The following is a 19,290-nucleotide window of genomic DNA, read 5'->3' on the forward strand; positions in this document are numbered from 1 at the left end:
AGGAAAAAATGTTTTCAACAGTGCAAATACAGTATGGTGCCTGTTTTGTTGAACTGATTATGTGAGACTAAAAAATACCCATATGCAGTAGGTGCTTCATCTAGGATAGTGCCAGGTGAGCATCCGAAAATGCTGACACGACAGATTTTGATTATCTAGAGGAATTGGGGTTCGAAGTTTTGTTTTAAAGTTTAAAGAGAGCTGCAGCTTCACAAATAATCTCACTGTACAAACCTGAAATATGTGTGAAACGGAAACATAACTGAGTAGAAAAGGAACAGAAATTCAATTACTGTTCGTTCTCAGTGTGCCGCAAGATTTTAATAATTAATGAAGGTACCAACTGTGCCTGCTGTGCCTGTTGTGCCTGTTGTGCGTGCTGTGCCTATATATTGCTCGATAGGTGGGCCGAGCAAATGAAAACAGGAGTAAAAATAATCCATTGACAACATGAAGAGCGCTTATGCCTTCACATTTTGCATGTATCACTGCATTGTTTTTCCCCTCTTTCTCTAAGTTGCACCCCTTCAGCACCCTAAAGCACCCAGAGCATACAGAACAGACTGGACAGATGCAGGGAAAAGACGTGGGCAACTCCGGGTGCAACACCGGCTTTCTAATAGCCAGCAGTGGGCAACTCCGGGTGCAAAAATAAGTCTGATTGTGTAGAAGTCTATGAGAAAATGAGCCTACTTCTCACCCAATTTATTACATCAGTAAATATTGTAAACATGAGTTTATGGTCTCAATTGCTAGTTTCAAGTCTTCTTCAATACAGCATGATGTTCATTTTGTAAATTATGGTCCCATTTAGAGTCAAATAGACCATAAAGCAGGGGATGCTTCAGGGCGTGGCTACCTTGTGATTGACAGGTCGCTCACAGCATTCGGTTGTTTCTTAGTTCCACCCTCTCGTGTCACTTCTGGTTGCAAAAGGCCGAGATGGTGACGGCCAGAATACAGAACTTGAGTCTTCAAAACGGCAGTATAGTGTATGGTTTCATGTAAAATGTTTTCTGCTTGACGTCACCTTCCCTAAAATCGGGAATGAAATTCCTAAAATGGTGGCAAAACAAATTTATATACAGTTCCAATTTATATAAACCTATGGAGGTACTATTATGTCTTTTTACTCCTTGCCAGCAAGGGTACTGTACAAAATGCTTGCGTGCTTTTGTGTATTCCACTATTCACTGCAGTGAGTGGGAGGTTGCATGGGTCAGACACTCTAGGTGCTCTATAGCAAAAGAAAAAAACTAACATCAAAAGGAATTTGTTGTTTGAATCTAAAAAGTGTTCTGCTTGCGGATCTTCTGCTTTTATTGTTTCATTGTTGGTTTACAGTCCTGCCCTAGTCGTCAAATAAAGACAAGCATAAAGCATTTTTATTATTTTAATTAGGAAAGGATGAAAAGCATCAGCTCTAATTGATAAGGGAAATGAGGAGTGCTTCTCAGAATAAATAAGATCAAAGAATGCTGGGTCACAAATGTATTTTTATCTGACTCCACCGTCAGTCCTTTTAAAGCACTTTATTAGCACCTCTTTTTTAGGGATCGATGCTGTCACCTGCTCAAAGTGAGAAAACTTTATTGTGACAACACTTTCTTTTTTGGCTGTTAGGGCCTTTCGATTGTAGCTTTCATTGATCCCTCACCCCTTGCTCGCTTTAGATCACAAAATGGGCTGACTAAAAGGGAAGACATAGAGGGAGTGGGACAAGGTGAAAAAAGGAGTTGAGATGAGTTTGTACCGTACACAAAGTGAGGGAGGATATGAGCTTTTGTAATGCTGGATAATCAAACTGCACATGCTCCCTGGAGTTACACGACAAACCCGCAACACACAGATTTAGGTATTCAGCGTGCAGGTTGGCGGCATGGGTGTGATGTTTATTTTCATCCTAGGCAACAGTCAACAGTCTAATCTCTGTTTTATACGACAAGTGAGTCACCAGGATTAATTAATACAATTTTTCATCTGTGAAATGAGCACACATCAATTACAAATTAGGATCAGATCCGAAAGTATGATACCATGATGAACGAGGGGCCACTGTGCCGAGTGTCTGTGCTGTTTGGTCTCACCTTGCCAACCCTCTCTCCCCACTAGATCTGAGCAGGCTGAACACACACTCACACATACAGACACATAAACTCTCACGCTTATGGAAAACGTACAGAATCACATGTTGCATGTCTCTAGACTGTGTGGAAGTTTATTACGTCTCACTGTGTGACATGGATCTAATCAAATTTTGGTCGCAATCTGTATCAGAGTGTACGATATTAATTTGAGGCTGTCAGATTGTGTAATGAATGTGTGGTGAATCGTAGCCCTATACTGCAGTGGTTCCCAACCTGGGGGGCTTTTAGGAAAATAGGTTGGAAACCACTGACCTACTGTATGATAGAAATAAGTATATGAGAGCAGAGGCACGTCATCCATCTGAACTGCATTTATGTTTCATTTTGGCACTTCAGAAAGGTCTTGTCGGCCAGTGTATTCTGCTTCATTTCATGTCGTATTCTGATCGGTCGGTTTCTAGATGTGGGTCGTATTTTCCACATTAGAGCTCGAGTCATGCCTACTTGAGCCTAATGCAGAAAAAATCACTAGAGATGCACCGATACCGATACCGAGCGATTGACAGCCGGCTCTCAGGTCAGCTCTTACTGCTTGTTTTCCTCCGGTCTGGGAAATCTTGCAGATGCCATTAGGAGCACCGGAGAATAAAGAGGTGCATGATTTTTTTCAGGTTACCTGTTTCATGTACTACTGTAACGATATAGCGACTGTTTTATAAAAATAACTTTTTTTAATCATGTTTGCTCCAATCTCGCCTACTTCAGCTTTAACACAGGGCTGTTTTTAACGTGAATGCCCGCTTACGGAGAAAAAAAAGCCATGCAAATTATGTCTACAGAGGAAGAACAAGGGCTGAGCTTTAAATCCAAGTAATTCGCACTGTGGAGCAACAACTACTGCGACTGCTGCTGAGTCACTGCTGTCACCAGGAGCTGCAGGACCATAAAGTATGATGTACCTGCACCAAATGTTGAGTGAGACACAAGCCGAGAATATTGTTTCCCTTGATGAGATGGCTACCACAGAATGACACTGCAAATGAAATAGAACTCATTAAGGACATAATCATAATTTGCGAATACATTTGCACATCAAATTTGAACTCACGCTGCATGCATCAAACGTTCAGAAGCAGCTGCTTTTAACTGCATCTATTCCCCATATGTTAATGACACTCAATCACCTCATAAATGGGAAGAACAATCACAGGATGTTAATTATTGTGAATTTACGAAATGCCACCGCCACATAAACATCACATTAACTAGAGGAAAACTAGAGCCCCCATCTGCAAAATCTCCAGAGCAAAATGACACCAAAAAAGGCAAAAAGAAATCACTTTCATTTCTCAATAATTAAAGTAAAACTGAACATATGAAAGGAGATCACGCTGCAGGTGTTTGTCATCGCAAACCCTCGCTGTGAAGGACGTTAAATGAAAGTACCACGGGGAAAAGCTGATGAACACGTCAGTGCATCTTTGGGGAAGTGTCGGTCTCTGCTGTCGCACATGGGAACAGTGACAACCTGCTCAGTGTTGATACTATTTACTCATCGACAGGATAGAATAAACAGCCCTCTGAGGACTATGATGCAATAAAAATATGCACTTCTCACGTCTCAGGAGGTTCATATTTATCGACTTCTTCCTAGTGTGATTCCATCTACATCGACAGCTCCAGTTGTCAGAATGTATACAGCGCTCATCAAAATGCCAGCCCCATTCCCCGTGCAGAATGCAGAAACAGCCGAATCTGATCTTGTTAGTAACTTTGTTATATCTGGTCTTGTTAGTTTTTCATATATGGGCACCAGCATTAAAGGGGTTGTGAAACAGCTCGGGGAGAGTTGTTTTCTCTGGTTTGACAAGGTGGCAGAATCTGACACATTCAACAGGAGAGTCAGAAAGAGAGAATCCACAATTTCCAGTTAATGAGATGCCTGCTGGAAGAAGCCAAAAAGAGCCACGAACCTTCGATTTGAGTTCAAATGCCAAACTGTTTTGTTTTTTTTAAATTGCAATGGTCTAAAATAAAGTCTAAATGTCAGCTTTTAAAAGAATACTGTAGAAGAACTTCAGAAAGCACATTTTTGATGCACTAAATCAGCCGATTAGACTGTTATCAGGCCATTAAATAGACATTATCAGTGGTTATAAGCCCCCATAGATGTGGGTCAGTAGGACCCTGCTATACCCAATATTAGGTTTTATCATCTATTCACATAGTAGATCACCGACAGAAGGTATAAAAGAACGTGACGGCGAGCTCTAGCAACCGTACTAATTATGACAGGAGCACACGCGGAAGTCAGGCGCTGTAGTATAGACAGCATGAAGGTCTGGGGGCGATGGATAGGACACGAAACACAGGGCTTTCATCCAGGAGGCCGGAATTTGGATCCCATGTGAAACCAAAATCGTTTTATCTTTGTGTTCACAAGCGTTAAGTTTCACTTTCAGTTTTGAAACAGTCATTTTAAGACAAAAAACGATGTGTTTCCCTAAACCTAACAAAGTGGTTTTGTTGCCTAAACCTAAAGAAGCCTTTTTGTTTGTGTTCATAACGTAACGTTTCATTCAGTTTTACAACATGTTAGAACGTGTTGCTTTTAAGTTTCACTTTCACTTTTACAACGTAGTGGGCCCCTAATGACCTATGGTGCTTATAGCGCCTATTTGATGGCCTGATAACAGTCGAATCGGGTGACTAAATTACAAAAAGGGAAATACAGGAATGGAACTATTCTGCAACAATTAACATAACTATTGCCATGCTCTAAAACATCAAAGTATGATCTCCATACCATTTGCTAACAAATGGTTAGCTTCAGGAATCTATACAGTGACTCCCTGCTCCAGCCCCCAGCAGCGAAAGGACCCAATTAACCACGAAAAGACATACATACTGTATATCTGCCCCATGTACTCCTCACTCGTTCTGGTGTTTGGCAGAAGAATGGATTTGCTTCAGCAGACGGCAGTTTCCGCTTGTCAATCATCTGACTCAGACCATCTGAAAATATGTCAACCTGTGAAAGATTTGCTTACGATTTCTCACCAGGAGTTCCAGCAACTGCCCACGCCAATTAAAAGTGTGGTGCATGTCAAAAACAGAACATACCGCAGTTTATGGGCCTGTGCTTTCCAAATGAGAGAAAGATGTGAGAAAAATGTATTAGGTATAACAGGGCAGGTGTAAAATGGTATTTAATGTTACTTCAGCTGAACCACGAATCAGAATTTGACTGCTATATAATTGACTTACTTCAATTAAAAGTGATTCTCCACTCAAACTCTATTTTTTTTGTGTCAATAACTCGCCCCCTTTGTTAGTTACAATAGATTCCCATGTGGAAAAAGACATTTCTCAAAGCACTCCAGCAGCATGATCTACTTCTCTGCTGTCCATTTGTGTATAACACTTGTAAATTCATCAAAATTTGGCTTTAAAGTTGCAGTCGGTAACTTTGAGCAAATATGATAAATAGTTATTTTTATAAAACTGTCACTATATCCTGACAGTAGTGTATGAGACAGATAATGCCTGAAGGAAAACAACCAAACAGAGCTGAGGAGTCTCTAAGCAGCTGTCAATCACTCACAAACTCCGATCAAACTGTCAAACTAGGCAGTAATGATTAAATACAAATCAAGATTCTGCTACCTTAATGCCTATTTCTCGATGTTTTCAGAAACTGTTTGGCTGTTAAATGAGAACGTTTGTGACCTGGCTGCCATGTTGAAAACAGTCCAGCCAAAACCAAACATCGCCCAGGAGACGTTCTCATTTTACAGCTAAACAGTACACTACAAGATGTTTCTGAAAACATTTGAGGCGGGAAATAGGCATTACAGTAACAGAATCTTGATTCTTATTTGATCAGCGCTGTCGAGTTTGACAGTTTGATCGGAGTTTGATTGACAGCTTCTTAGAGACTCCTCAGCTCTGATTGGTTGTTTTCCTTCAGGCATATTAAAATCTTACAAATGCCATTAGGTGCACAGGAGAACACAGAGTCGGGATGGGTATCATTAGGATTTTATTGATACTACAACTCTTTTATACTCTTTATCGTTTCGGTTATTTATCGATACTCTCATCGGTTCTTTTTCATTACTGAATAATTGCTTTTTAATATATTATTTAAAAAAATTATATATTCAGAACAAGATTAGGATTTATTTATACGTTAAATATAACTGAATGTTATAAATCACTATATAAACCCAATAATATTTCACTAGAAATTAATCTAAATTGTTAATAAAATAAATAATATTCCTGAGTGAAGTTAAGAAAGAATAAAGAACGGACAACAGTCAGTATCAGTCCTTCCTCCTGTCCTCTGTCCTCCTGTCCTCTGCTGATGTGAACCACTGCCTGCAGGTAACGTTACCGCTGGTAGAGGGAGGAGGGGCTGCTTTGTCTCAGATAGCAGATCATTTACAAGAAATTTAAGATACGTGGCAAACTAAGCCAAACAGTTAGACTACATACAGACTGCCTTAGTTTTAGCTATATGTTTATCATATTTGCTCAAAGTTACCAATATTAATAATACAACATAATGTGTGACCCATGATCATGACACTGATGAAGGTCACAAGCTGAAACGGGTTGGTCTTACTTCCTATAATACTGTACAAGTGTTGCTGGAGTTTTGACCTCTTCCAACTTTTTCTCTTCTCCATGCACCTTGGAAGTGAAAGTTGTGCCAGAAACTCCTGCTTCTTTAATATAATGTGTCCATATCGCACTATTGCTTATATTGTTGAAGCCCCAAAGCTCAAAGGGAATATTTTGGCAAGAAAGAGAGACACCTTTTCAGCAGGTGGTGACTGTTTAGAGTATCACTTGGAGGGTTTATGTGCTCCTTTATACTGCATTTTAATCTAAATGTACACTTATTGGGAGAAACCTATTCCAAATCAATAAAACATTTACATGTGTGCAGTCATCAAACTGACAATAAGGCTGTTCTCTTGAAAGATAATGCCCAAAGTCTTCTAAAAACTGTTGAAAAACACATTAAAGAGCCATATACTTTAATTGTGGTGCCATACACCTTCATTACAATGAGTAGAGCTACTGTAGTTTATTCTGAAACAACACTGCGACTGCATTATAATGAAGGAAAATGTCACCCAGTGCAATGCTATAGCTTCTATTGCACAGAGGGACAAGGCTCAAACAATACCTGTTAACAGGATACATGTATTGTTGGTTTTGTTGATAATAAAAATGCAAAATAACACAGCTTTATCCTTCACGTTTTTAATAGTTGACCTTATAATACATGGATTTTATCTGACTGCAGTAATGTGTTGCAGTGGTGCTGAATAGATGCATGCTGTGCTGGATTTTATGAGGTTTACTCTCACTATCATTCCCCTTAAACAGTATTTCAAATAGCAATTAGCCCAACAAATAAACTGCAGCTTGTAATTCAAAATCACATCGAGAAATTACTGCTGAAAAACTCATTTCTTAAAGGTCACCTATTATGCAAAATGCACTTTTCCATGTCTTTTAAACATCAATATCTGTCCCCAGTGTGTCTACAGGCCACCATAGTATCATAAAAGACCATCCTCTCTCTTTTTCTCCTCCTCCGTTTGTCCGGAAATGGGTGCAGAAAAAAAAATCGCTTTTTTTCCTTCTCTTCTGACGTCATTAGAGAAATGCAAGCCATGTAAGGGTTTCCTGGTCGAACCAGAGAGAACCTTCAGTAGCTGACCCCGCCCCACAGCGCGTCACTGTCTCTCCTCCTCAACCTAACTTGAGCAAAGTCTGCAAGAACCAGCAGAACAGGCTTCATGTACTCCCATCATCTAAATATAACATGTTCTTTCACAAAGGCTTTATGTAATTACACTGTTTAAACAGATGATATTTATATATTATATATATTTGATGTCATGCATGTAGCAGAGTACAGGGAGTAAATAGTGACTTGTAAGCAACACAACACATTTCTGTTTCACAGTCAAACTTTATTTGAGTTGACAGATGACAATATTAATTATTCACAGCATTTGTAATCATCTCACCTGTTAGTTAGTTATGTTAACATGATACAGGAGAAAGTCTTCAGCTCTGGTAAACTATGGTAAGCTAAGCTCCGGTGGTCTGTAGTCATGGTAACACAGAGACAGCTACTACTGTAAATAATATACCATTACTCTGATCTTCCATACATTTATCTTTTAGCAGAAATAATGAACTGACTACTGTTTCACATCTTCTATTTTCCACCCTGATGGTCGCTGTGTTTACACACCGTGTCATAGCGGTAGCATGTAGCTAACCCGTTAGCATGTAGCTACATGCTAACGGGTTAGCTTTGTATCTCCATGTAAACAGAGCCATCTGCCCACAGCTGTCTGCTCTCCTCTGGGATGATTCTGTCGGTCATTTCTCACAGATGGATCTGTAAAGACAGACGTAAAACAGAGTGTATGTTTACGGTTTACAGAGTTGATGCATGAGGTAAACACTGAGTTAACTAACAGAGCTATAAATAGTATTATTTACCTGAGAGAAACCATCAGGAAAACCTGGAATCTGGACCGCAGATGTTCATCATGTGTCGCCGATTTCTGATCAGATTCCTCCGGTAACGTGCGCTGGGTGAAGTTTCTGGTTTATAAACTTTAAAGTGGTTTATAAACTCTATTCTAGCTGCTATCTCTCCACTCGTCTCTCTCTCTCTCTCTCTCTCTCTCTCTCTCTCTCTCTCTCTCTCTCGAGATTATTATTATTATTTCGCTGTCTGCTTTTCTCTTTCTTTGAGCACGCCACTTATTTTTCCGACTGTTGCTTCTTGTCTCATCTCTTCCGTGTGTGTGTGTGTGTGTGTGTGTGTGTGTGTGTATCTCACTCATTGAGAAGATTTAAAATGCATGTAATTGATCTGTGAGTTTCCTGGGCCGTAAAGGCCAGAAAAGCTGCGCTGGTTAATATAGAAACACATGGTCAAAATGTAATAATTCTCAATAATTGAATGGTTAGATATTGCGATATAGCCTTCAAATATTGAGATATTATTTATAAGGCATATGGCCCAGCCCTAGAATCAAACCCACTGAGATTGACACAGTGAGGGAGACTTTTCACCATAAACGATTGGAGGTGCTGAATGATGAAAACTGAGTGTTATCTTTTATTTTCAAGAGGCATACATTTCAAAAGGTGTAGGGTTCTGTGATTACGACATGTATCATTACAAGTAGTTGTGTGTGTGTGTGTGTGTGTGTGTGTGTGTGTGTGTGTGTGTGTGTGTGTGTGAGCTCATGTGAAACAAGTGCGTAATCGCCGCAGGGGACCAGGCATCAAGTCCCCCTGAGTATTTGTAATAACCAGTCATCAAATGCCTCCAAAATTCCTTCAGAAAAAGGGGAAAATATTCTGTACACTCCTGGCCCGATAAGGCTTTCATTATGTGACAATATATGCAAAACTGTAGCTGTTATTACTAGGAGAAAATGAAGCTCATCAGAGGTTGCGTTAACCAAATTTTTTTTTTCGTCACTGAAAAATCTGAAGGCCGTCAGTCATTTTGACGGACTGGAGGCCTTGGAGCGCTCCAAGGCCTCCAGTCCGTAGTGCAAAAGGAGCGCTGCGAGATTTCCTCCCGTTGAAGCGGGTGTTCAGGAAATCCCACGTTCAGAGAGTCTGGGAATTCCAGTCTCTGGTAGTGGCAGCAGAGCTCTAACAGCGGGTTCAGCCTTCAGAACAAAATGAAAACGTCCATGAGAAGACGGTCTGTCTGAGGCAAAGACTACGGAAAAAACTCATCCATCTGCTTTGTGTGTGTTGACGTGAAAAGTGACAACACGGTCGGTTCATCTTTTCATTAATTATTTAAAAAAACAAAAATACACACACAGCGGGCGCCACCACCAAGTGTGCCACCGTCTCAGTCCTCAGTCCAAAATGTATTGAAAAAAGAAAGATGTACTCATTTCCAAACTTCATAACGTGTTTTTATCAAACAAAATATTCTGCTTCAATCCATCTTTGTTGATGTCGACCATTTCAGAACAACATTTTCACTGCGGTCAAATGCAGTTTGCTCTCCCGCTTGCACACACACAAAGGACGGCTCGCACCTGCATCAACAGACATTCAAGGTTTCATTTGAAAACCTCAATAGAAGCTTTGAATGCAAAGAAAAAAAAAGACATTTGGTAGCCTAACAACCCTAGTGGCTCAGTCTGATCCACTTTGTATGTTTCCCATTTACAGAGCCAGGGCTGTGTATGAACACCAGATATTTTTTCAGCACACACAAAACAGACAGACAGACAGCGGACCGTAAGGAGAGATTTGCCGAATTTGACAGAAAGTGTATTGGATAAGAACCACAGACCCCACCTTTAAATAGACTTATGTCTTATTATCATTAAAAATTTAAATTAAAAGTGATGGGCAATGATTTTTACAACCCTGTCCTTCAAAATGACGGACAATGAAAAAGTCTAACGCAAGCACTGCGATCATCAGTAAGTGTTCCAAGAACTGAATCGTTATAAACCCTGTCCTCTATTGCATGAGGGTCCTAATAGACCATTTCATTACCATTCTGCTGCTAGGCCAACCACTTTGGTCTAAGTTGACTTCCTGTCATCTACTGCAATAACCATCATTGAAAATAATAATAATAGTAATTAGTAGGTAATAATATGTAGGCAGAGCAGGTATTAAAACATATAAGTAGATTTATTCAGACGTGGCAGCTCTGACAGCAGGTTGTCAAAATGTGAGATTTCAAAGAGGACAGGTGTTTTACAGCTGTTCACGCCCAGCACTCACCATAACACACTATTAAGAAGGATGAATGGAGGCAGTGGAACATTGTGTTTGATCATAAGCAATTACACCACATGCTAACAAGTCTTTTGGATATTCAGAAAATGAACTATTCAAACCCTGCTCTACTTCACATGTGGTCCACTTGAGATCAATTTGGGACCAGTTAAACCATTGCATTATAACTTATAAATAACACCTTCTTTTAGTGTAAAGAAGTACAAGTACATTCTGAAAATGTTCACAATTAATGAACAATCCATTTACAAACAGATGATGAACAGCCTGAGATGTCTCACTGATCTCTTGACTACGATTAAAAACAGCAACCCTGTCTCCCACAAAATTATGTTCCCGTACAACTAAACTGCATTCTCAATTATGTTTTGAGGGAAACGTATTTTCTCCCAGATTATGGTCGCAGTTTTAAACAGTTTTAAACATGTGGTTAATATTGTAAATTGAAAGAAAACAAAACAAAAAATGCAACTAAACTACTTGGTTAGGTTTAGTAAAAGATATCATGGTTTGGCTTAAAATGACTACGTTTGTTACGCTATGGACAAAGACATTTTTCACCGGCGGCTGATGCATGAACAGAAGCCTACGCTTGACAGTGTTGTGTCACGTAGACTTTACGTAAGCACGTGGGATTTATAATAGCGTGTCCAGCATATGGCCTGCTACTCTTATTAGAACGGTGCAAACTCCGGTGGACAAATAGGAATAGCAGAGCTTTTTATAAAAAAATTGTAATTAATGACTTCTCTGCAAAGAAGAGCCAGTTCTGGCCCTCGGGCCGTATGTTTGACAACCCTGCTCTAGAGCCAGTGTTTGGTAGAAACATGGCGGAGCAACATGGTGGACTCCATGAAGAGGTCACGCTCACTATGTAGATATGAAGGGCTCATTCTAAGCTAAGGAAAACACAACGATTCTTAGTTTCAGGTGATTATACACTGATGAAAATATATATATATATATATATATATATATATATATATATTTCTGCGAACAGATCACTGTTCCTTTAAAGCTTACATTGAATTCATAAATCAATTACATGTTATATATCCATCTGCGTGGCGGAGTGTAAGCACATTAGTAGTTGGCAATAAAGCCAATACAGTTCATTCAAAACACAGATCTCTGTGGAAGCTCCACATTTCACTTAATGTTGGTATATTCCTGCATTAAAATCAACCATATGCTCAAACCTAAACACAAGCTGGTGTATTTTTCCAATGATTCAATAAGCACCCGGCTTCCACACGACCCAAAACAACTTCCCAATCTTTGCTGCTGACCTGACTGCTGCAGAGGGCAGCAACTTGCAGCAAATTACACTTTCCAGCATCACGATTTTAATCTAACCGTTTCAACTCTAGCCTATAATCATCTCAGTAGGTGACAAAGCGGCCAGTCACAAATCCAAAGACCTGCAGTACGCCCACCAAACTGTGTTAGACCGAAGAAAAGGAACACTGGCAATGCTCTTCAATGGAGGGACCTCAGACGCAGCAAATAAATTAATTCTGATTTCAAATTGTCCGTTTGTCCTTTAGACATTAATTTCTGGAACACTGCTATCAGGGGAGCTGGAGCTTCACAGGATGAAAAGAAGGATGTTTGATGAAGACTATACAGTGTGTCACACACTGCTGTAAACCATTCATTCTGTACACAGTGGTTTTAGAACCATTTATCCAAATCCAGCCAAATAATTTGCTAATAGATTGTGATTCATGTCGCTGGCAGCTGGTAGTTATGATAGCCGTTTTTTTAATTGGCTGTTTTTGCTGCCGCACAACCATGCAAACACACACACACTGTGGCCTATACTTTGAGGGTGGTAAACTGGCGTGCTCTTCCGTTGCATTGGAAGTGCATTATTTGAGATTTATACAGGCTCTACTAGAATATCCTATTACCAACCACTCAGTAGTGTTCCTTATTACTGATGTGAAGGTGTTGAGAATATTCTGCTGACAGAGCACAAGTTTGACAACGGCACTACTGCTCACGACAGCCATATCCAAAACAAAAAATGATGTACCTCTTACTTGTTTTGGAGAGGCGTAGGCTGGATTAGGTGGACAGAGTTGGTGAGATGAAGTACAATACATGCCAAGAGGATAGAAAATCGCTGATACCGTATGAGAAAACCACCACAACACAAAGTATAGGCATAGCTAGACCTATAGAGCACAATACCAAAAAATACAATATGCAGTCATATTTCATTATGATTTCTTATGGACTAAGTACACCTGCTCTGTTTATATTTCCACTCTAGAATCAAGGACTTAACACTAGAACGGTCAACGGGTAAAATTTACCCGCGGCTGTTTTTCAATTGTATTAAACTTCGTTTCAATAAAATATTCAAGTTCCCCAGTCTGTGACTTTTCCTAAATGTGTGTCATGTAGCACACCCTATTGGTAAAGAAAAGTCAAGATAAAGCCAGATTTGAATAAATACATACATACATACAGTATATACCTATAACGGTTGGGACATACTGGGTGCTTGAGCAGTGAGTGACGACCACCTCGCTGAACTGCTGGGTCTCTTATACATGTGGTGTCCACACCAACGCCGTTGCTGCTGCAGCTACTGCCAGCCGTTACTTTCTATATTGAGTTTGCCTTTCATAATGGCCATTCCACTTCATTATAAATGCCATTTATATTTATCTTAGACAGAAAAAGGTTAAGAAATGTGTTCTTATTTGTAAATAAAAAAATAATAATAATCCATGATTAAAAGCTGGTACTAATTTATGGAAAGGCAAGTCACTGCATTTTCCCCAACACTATCCTGCTAATATTTCAGAATAAAAGCCTTGTGTTAACAAATTAAGGAATTCATAGTAAAAAAATAGAAAAAAAATGCTAGAGGGCTTTTATTTTGAAACAGAAACAGGAAGTGTTGAGTTAAAAATAAATACTTACTTTTTTCCATGTGACATATTCTACTTATACTGTATAGACATTGAAGCTGTAGTAATGTTGCTGGTATGATGTCAATATACGGTCATAAGGTCATTTTCACTGTCTATCTTTGCTGTGAACCGCATGCAGCACGTGAAAAAAATAGGCAGGACCTTGAATCTCTAGAAGAAACGCAGCTGACACTCAGCCACGCCGCGCTTCAGCTGCGCTGCTCACGCGGGCTACGAGGCTGCTCTAAACATTCTGTGTTGCTATGGCAACGCCTTTTGTCCACTACTGTGCGTAATAGAGCTGCATCATAAGTCATAGGCTAACCGTCACTATGGACAAGAGAGATATTTAAGAATGTACATCAGGCATTAGACCTGCTCAATGCATTGAGTGAAGAAGAGTCTGATGGCGGGGAGGTTTCAGGACCGAGCAATGTGTCCTTGGTTGATTGTGACTGTTGTCGTGAGTAGCATAAAGGGACTACAACTATAGCGTTCCGTTACACAACCCGGTGTTGTTGAATGACGAATAAATGAACCATGTACCTTGAAAATCAATGCATTCTAATAGCGGGTAAATATTACCATTTGGCGGTTTGAGGTATACAGCGACCCCCGGTAGTTCTAGTTTTAGATCTGACTTCATTTTATGCTCTCTTGGTGTTGTTCTGCCAAATTTGCCACAATTGCAATTGTGCAGCAGGTAAATGATTTGTGGAGTAAAAGGCAATTTACTTTGTTCAATAACCAGATTATTGACTGGTAGGTCAGATCAGGCCAACTTCAAAATCAACAAGCTGTCAGAACGCCTACAACACATAGTCAAATCAGGGATGTAGGTACCAGAAATTGATGGTACACCACATCAAAGAGGCAAAATAATAGTCTGGCGAACAAGACTTCGATCAAAATTGGTGACCTAAAGGAGCGGCTGTGCAGGCAGGGGGGCTGATTACAACGGCAGTCAGGTGACAGAGGAGGAAACTCAATGAGAGGGCCAAATGGTCAGGTATGGTGTGGCTACAATTTACAATAAACATCGAGGCCAGAAGAGAAGAGAAAGTGGGAGCAAAGGGGTTTGTTGGGCTGCTGGAGAGTCGAAAAAAAGCCAGAAAGGAAGGAAGAAAGGTATGAAAATAGTTATTAAAATAAATGCTAATGATTCTAATGCTTCTGAAATGCAGGTTGCACATTTTGAGAGCAGCATTTTAATTTTCATTGAGTGTTACACCTGACTGATTTTTCACAGGTTGCCTTCTCTGAATACAATTATAAAAACGTGGGATTTGCTGCTCACACATCACGTTATTGAAAGTGTTTTATCTCTCGAGTTATTTGTAGTTAAACGGGCAGGGAGATGAAAATGCATAGTTGCCGGTGAATATCTAACTTTAATGCGTCATACAAAACATACACCTTTTACAAGGTATGAAATAGTCAGTATCTGATTTGACTAAGCACTATGACTAACAAACATACTGTAGCTATGGTCTTTAATTCGCCCCCAATTGCTTTCATAATTTTGGTGTTTTATGTCAAACTTTGATATATCTGGACCACTGTTTCCATGGTGAAATGTCTTCAGAGGAATTGTGGCTCCTCATTTATACACTCGCAAGCTCAAAGCACCACTGGGGTCATCCCTTTTGTGAATTTTCTCCTCTTCCCCTTCCAGTCATTCACCATCCCTAAGAAATGAGAGCTTCATTTGTTTCAGTAGGCCATAAATCATCTCTGTGCGGCGGAAAAAAACAAGAAACGATCATTCTTCCCTCAACGATTACCACAGCAGTGCACCTGAGCAAGGCACTGAATGAACTATTCAAAGCTGGTGTTGTATAGTAATAGGGGACGGTAGCGGCGCTGCGTAGTTTGTAGTCCTGTGGATGTTTTCGATATTTTATGTCTTCTTTTTCTTCTCTTTATCAAAGAACACGCTCCCTAGGGTGAAGAAACATTTAATGCGCTTCCTCTTTTGTGTGTGATAGTTGTGAAATGTCTCTATTATTCCAGACTTTCTACCGCCCCACCGTTCTCATCTCATCCTGATACACTGAGGCATTTCATTGGATTTAACGCTCCCTGGAGACATTATTATTCAGAGGGGATGTATATGTGTGATGACAGCGATAGCCTCACCTTGAAACTCAAAGTCAACCTCCCACCGAGACCCACTGTGCACACTCACACTGTCCCTACATCTGCAGTGCCGAGCCATATATATATACACTGTATTTAGTCAGGGTGTAAATCACAAGTTTCATCCCGGTACGATATTATATTGATTATTTGGACAACGATATGATATTTGCTGATATCACAAAGTCTGCCACGATACGATTTTGATTTAATTCAATTCAGGGGCCTGTGATTGATATGAAACCATATCATATGCCCATTTAACACAATCAGTAACATGTATATCAGCTCAAAAAGCAACTTAACAATTTCATTACTGGGCTGGCAGACGTGCAATGAGAATTTCAAAATAAAGGCGTGTCTTAAAGATGATGATATGTATTGATGTTTTCACTTTGCATCGATGATATTGGATCGTTGATCATTGAATCGATATATCGATCCAGATCGATGCATCATTACACCCCTAGTATTTAGTATGCTAACATATAACAGCTGTTAACATATGACTAGTTGGCTGATTATTCCAAAGGTTTAAGTCTAATGCCTAGTTCACACTACATGACTTTAGCCCTGATTTTCCGCTGCCCGACAAAAAAGCCCCAGATCAGAGGCAAATCGGCGCTCGCACATCGACGCACGAGTGTCATTTATGAACTCCTCAAAGACTTGAGCTGAGAGGCTTGCCGATGCCTCGTAGACACATTCCAGATATCTAGCGTGCTAAATATCTGGACCTGTTGGGGACAAGATACGGGTTGATGGGAAACCTGGGAGAGGAGGGGTCGCCTGTATCAATAGGAACTTACTGTATGTGTTGCATTTGCAACACAGAGCAAAGTTGTTGTTGCACCTAGAGGAATAACTATCAAAAAGAGTGTGGAAACAGGCTATTTTGTAAACACATGTGCCAACAACATTAGCAATGTGTCTCACGTAAAGTATCGTGTCATTTACCGTGTATTTCTTGCGTGTGTTTTCCTGATAAACCGTAGTTTGGAAACCTCATCGGGGATTCCTCCCGGTGAAAGATGTTGTAGTGTGTGACCCCCTGTCTCCGGTCAGTCATGTAGTGTGAAAACCACAACGACTTAAAGACTCCCGATTACAAGACAGCAAGTTGTGCAGTGTGAACAGTACAGCGATCTGATGACTTTGAAAGTCGTGTAGTGTGAACTTGGCTTAAAAAGCACTGCAAATACAGCTCCGTGTCTCTTTGCCAGTTTGAAAAGTGAGGACCAGAGTTGGGTCACTCACATAAAATATTCTACATACTTCACTGATCTACAGCCACATATGAATAACACTATCTGAACACTATCTGCAGGGTATTTACCTAGTCTCTTTAAAGTGCAGTTTCAAGTGAAGTGGAGCACTGAGGACAGATTGTAGAGTAGAAAATGAAAAAAATCAAGAAAGAGGAGAAGAAAAAAATGTAATGTAGGTCAGTAGTCTTACCTGGCCCAGAGCAGAAGGACGCAATCACAGCCAGTATACAGACGTAACTTAGGTAGGGCATCCATGACAGACTGTCCTGGATAAGAGAGCGAGAGAGAGGATATTGCAATGACCACAATCACTATGAAAAATCTCTGAGGAGGAATATCACAGATAATATATTAGAATAATGAATAGCTACCACATCCTATATTTTATCTTTTAGGCAGCTAACATAACCAAATAAATCCAGGAAAATGACATTTTTACATTACTTTTTTGTCATGTGCAAGTTCCGCTGATCAGTGCTAATTAAGCAAGGCAGTGATCCTTTTGAATGGAGCATGACATGAGGTTAAAAATATCATATATGATATCATTTACATGCAGACATGATGTATAATAACCTCATTTCCTCCGAGTAGGGATGCCGAGGGCAATTTGTTCACAGTATAATTGGACCGCAGTACAGATCCCCTCTGTGCATTGAGACACCTTGTCACTTACAGTCTGCCTGGAATGAGGTCAGTGAAGAAGAAGAGTGGCTTACCTGGAAATTGAGGAACACTGTGAGTAGGCTGAAGAATACGGCCATGGCCGAGAAACCAAAGATGAGGAGGGGTTTCCTCCCGATTCGTTCTATCACTAAGCCCTGGGAACAAAAAAAAACAGTATAATATTAAAAGCATTTCAGGGGCGTCTGTACGATGGCTGTGTGATTATAAACCTGGCGGTGTGGCTCTAGGGATGGCAATGTCGGTCTGTAGGTGAGTCCACCACTTTGGTCCAGACTGAAATATCTCAACAACTATTGGATGAATTCTCATGAAATTTTGTACAGATATTCGAGTTCCCCAGAGGATGAACCCTACTGACTTTGGTGATCCCCTGACTTTACCAGTAGTGCCACTATGAGGCTGGCTTTTTTGTTTCTTTTATGAAAAAACATGACAACAATTGGTTGGAAATTTGGTACAGATGTTCATGGTTCCCAGAGGATGAATCCTAATGACTTTGGAGATTACTTAACTTTGCATCTGGCACCATCATCACTCTGAATCTGTTTGTATGCTGACATTAGCATTTTCCACAAAGAAACGACTTTAGTCCTGCATGAATAAAACGCAGCGCTCTCATTCAGTCCGGCAAAAAAGTTGAACCAAGCTCAACTTTTGCTTCACCACAATGTCATCCAGCAATGCCCCTTGTTGGTCAATCAAATATGTACAAACGCTAGGGGTTAAAGAAAATATTGATACACATGAGTATCGCAATATTATGTTTTGCAGTACTGTATTGATTCTGCAAAACACTCGCCGGCAGACCCGGACCCTATTCTGTCTTTCAGAGGTAGTACTGGGCTCAGTTTTAAAGCCAGAGTGAATCATCATATGAAACTAGAGAACCTAATGAATCCATTTGTACCAACCATGTCATACTTGCATGTAGCAAAGGAGGCTAAATAACACTCCAAATTGACGCAAAATATTGGCGAGGAAAAACTGGCATGGCCAGTTTCAAAGAGATCTCTTGACCTCTGACCTCAAGATATGTGAATGAAAATGGGTTCAACGGGTACCCACGAGTCTTCCCTTTACAGACATGCCCACTTTATGATAATCACATGCAATTTGGGGCAAAAACCATGCAGTTTTTTTCATGCAATACAAAATGTGTTATTTTCACCTATTCTAAAATGGTGTATTTGAATATTACTGCATACTGGGGTCCCTAAACAGTCTTGGGAATTACATAAATTGGGTATCACTGGAAAGCTGAGACTCTTGTGGGTCCAAGGAGTCCAATACACAGCTCTAGCAAACATATGTTCCTGGTAAATACTTTGTAATATAAAAGTATTTCTACTG

At 40.1% G+C, this 19,290-nt stretch overlaps 2 protein-coding genes across 6 annotated transcripts in view; one reads left to right on the forward strand and one right to left on the reverse strand.

The window, feature by feature from the left end:
• Nucleotides 1-19,290, forward strand: part of gnrh2 (gonadotropin-releasing hormone 2) — a 278,332-nt gene that overhangs the window by 97,825 nt on the left and 161,217 nt on the right. The gene's annotated exons all lie outside the window — the stretch shown is intronic.
• The window catches only part of slc2a9l2 (solute carrier family 2 member 9, like 2), a 144,152-nt gene that overhangs the window by 47,947 nt on the left and 76,915 nt on the right, over nt 1-19,290 (reverse strand). For all 5 annotated transcript variants that reach the window (XR_012592145.1, XR_012592166.1, XM_074621764.1 and 2 more), the window contains 2 exons: nt 17,973-18,074; nt 17,444-17,519 (listed from right to left, as the gene is read on the reverse strand). Coding sequence is in view for 3 of the 5 variants with exons in the window: in XM_074621764.1 (XP_074477865.1) it covers nt 17,444-17,519; nt 17,973-18,074 (178 nt within the window). In the remaining 2 variants the exon portion in view is untranslated. The remainder of the gene's footprint in view (nt 1-17,443; nt 17,520-17,972; nt 18,075-19,290) is intronic.

Source organism: Sebastes fasciatus, chromosome 1, assembly GCF_043250625.1.
Source record: "Sebastes fasciatus isolate fSebFas1 chromosome 1, fSebFas1.pri, whole genome shotgun sequence".
Lineage (NCBI taxonomy): Eukaryota > Metazoa > Chordata > Actinopteri > Perciformes > Sebastidae > Sebastes > Sebastes fasciatus.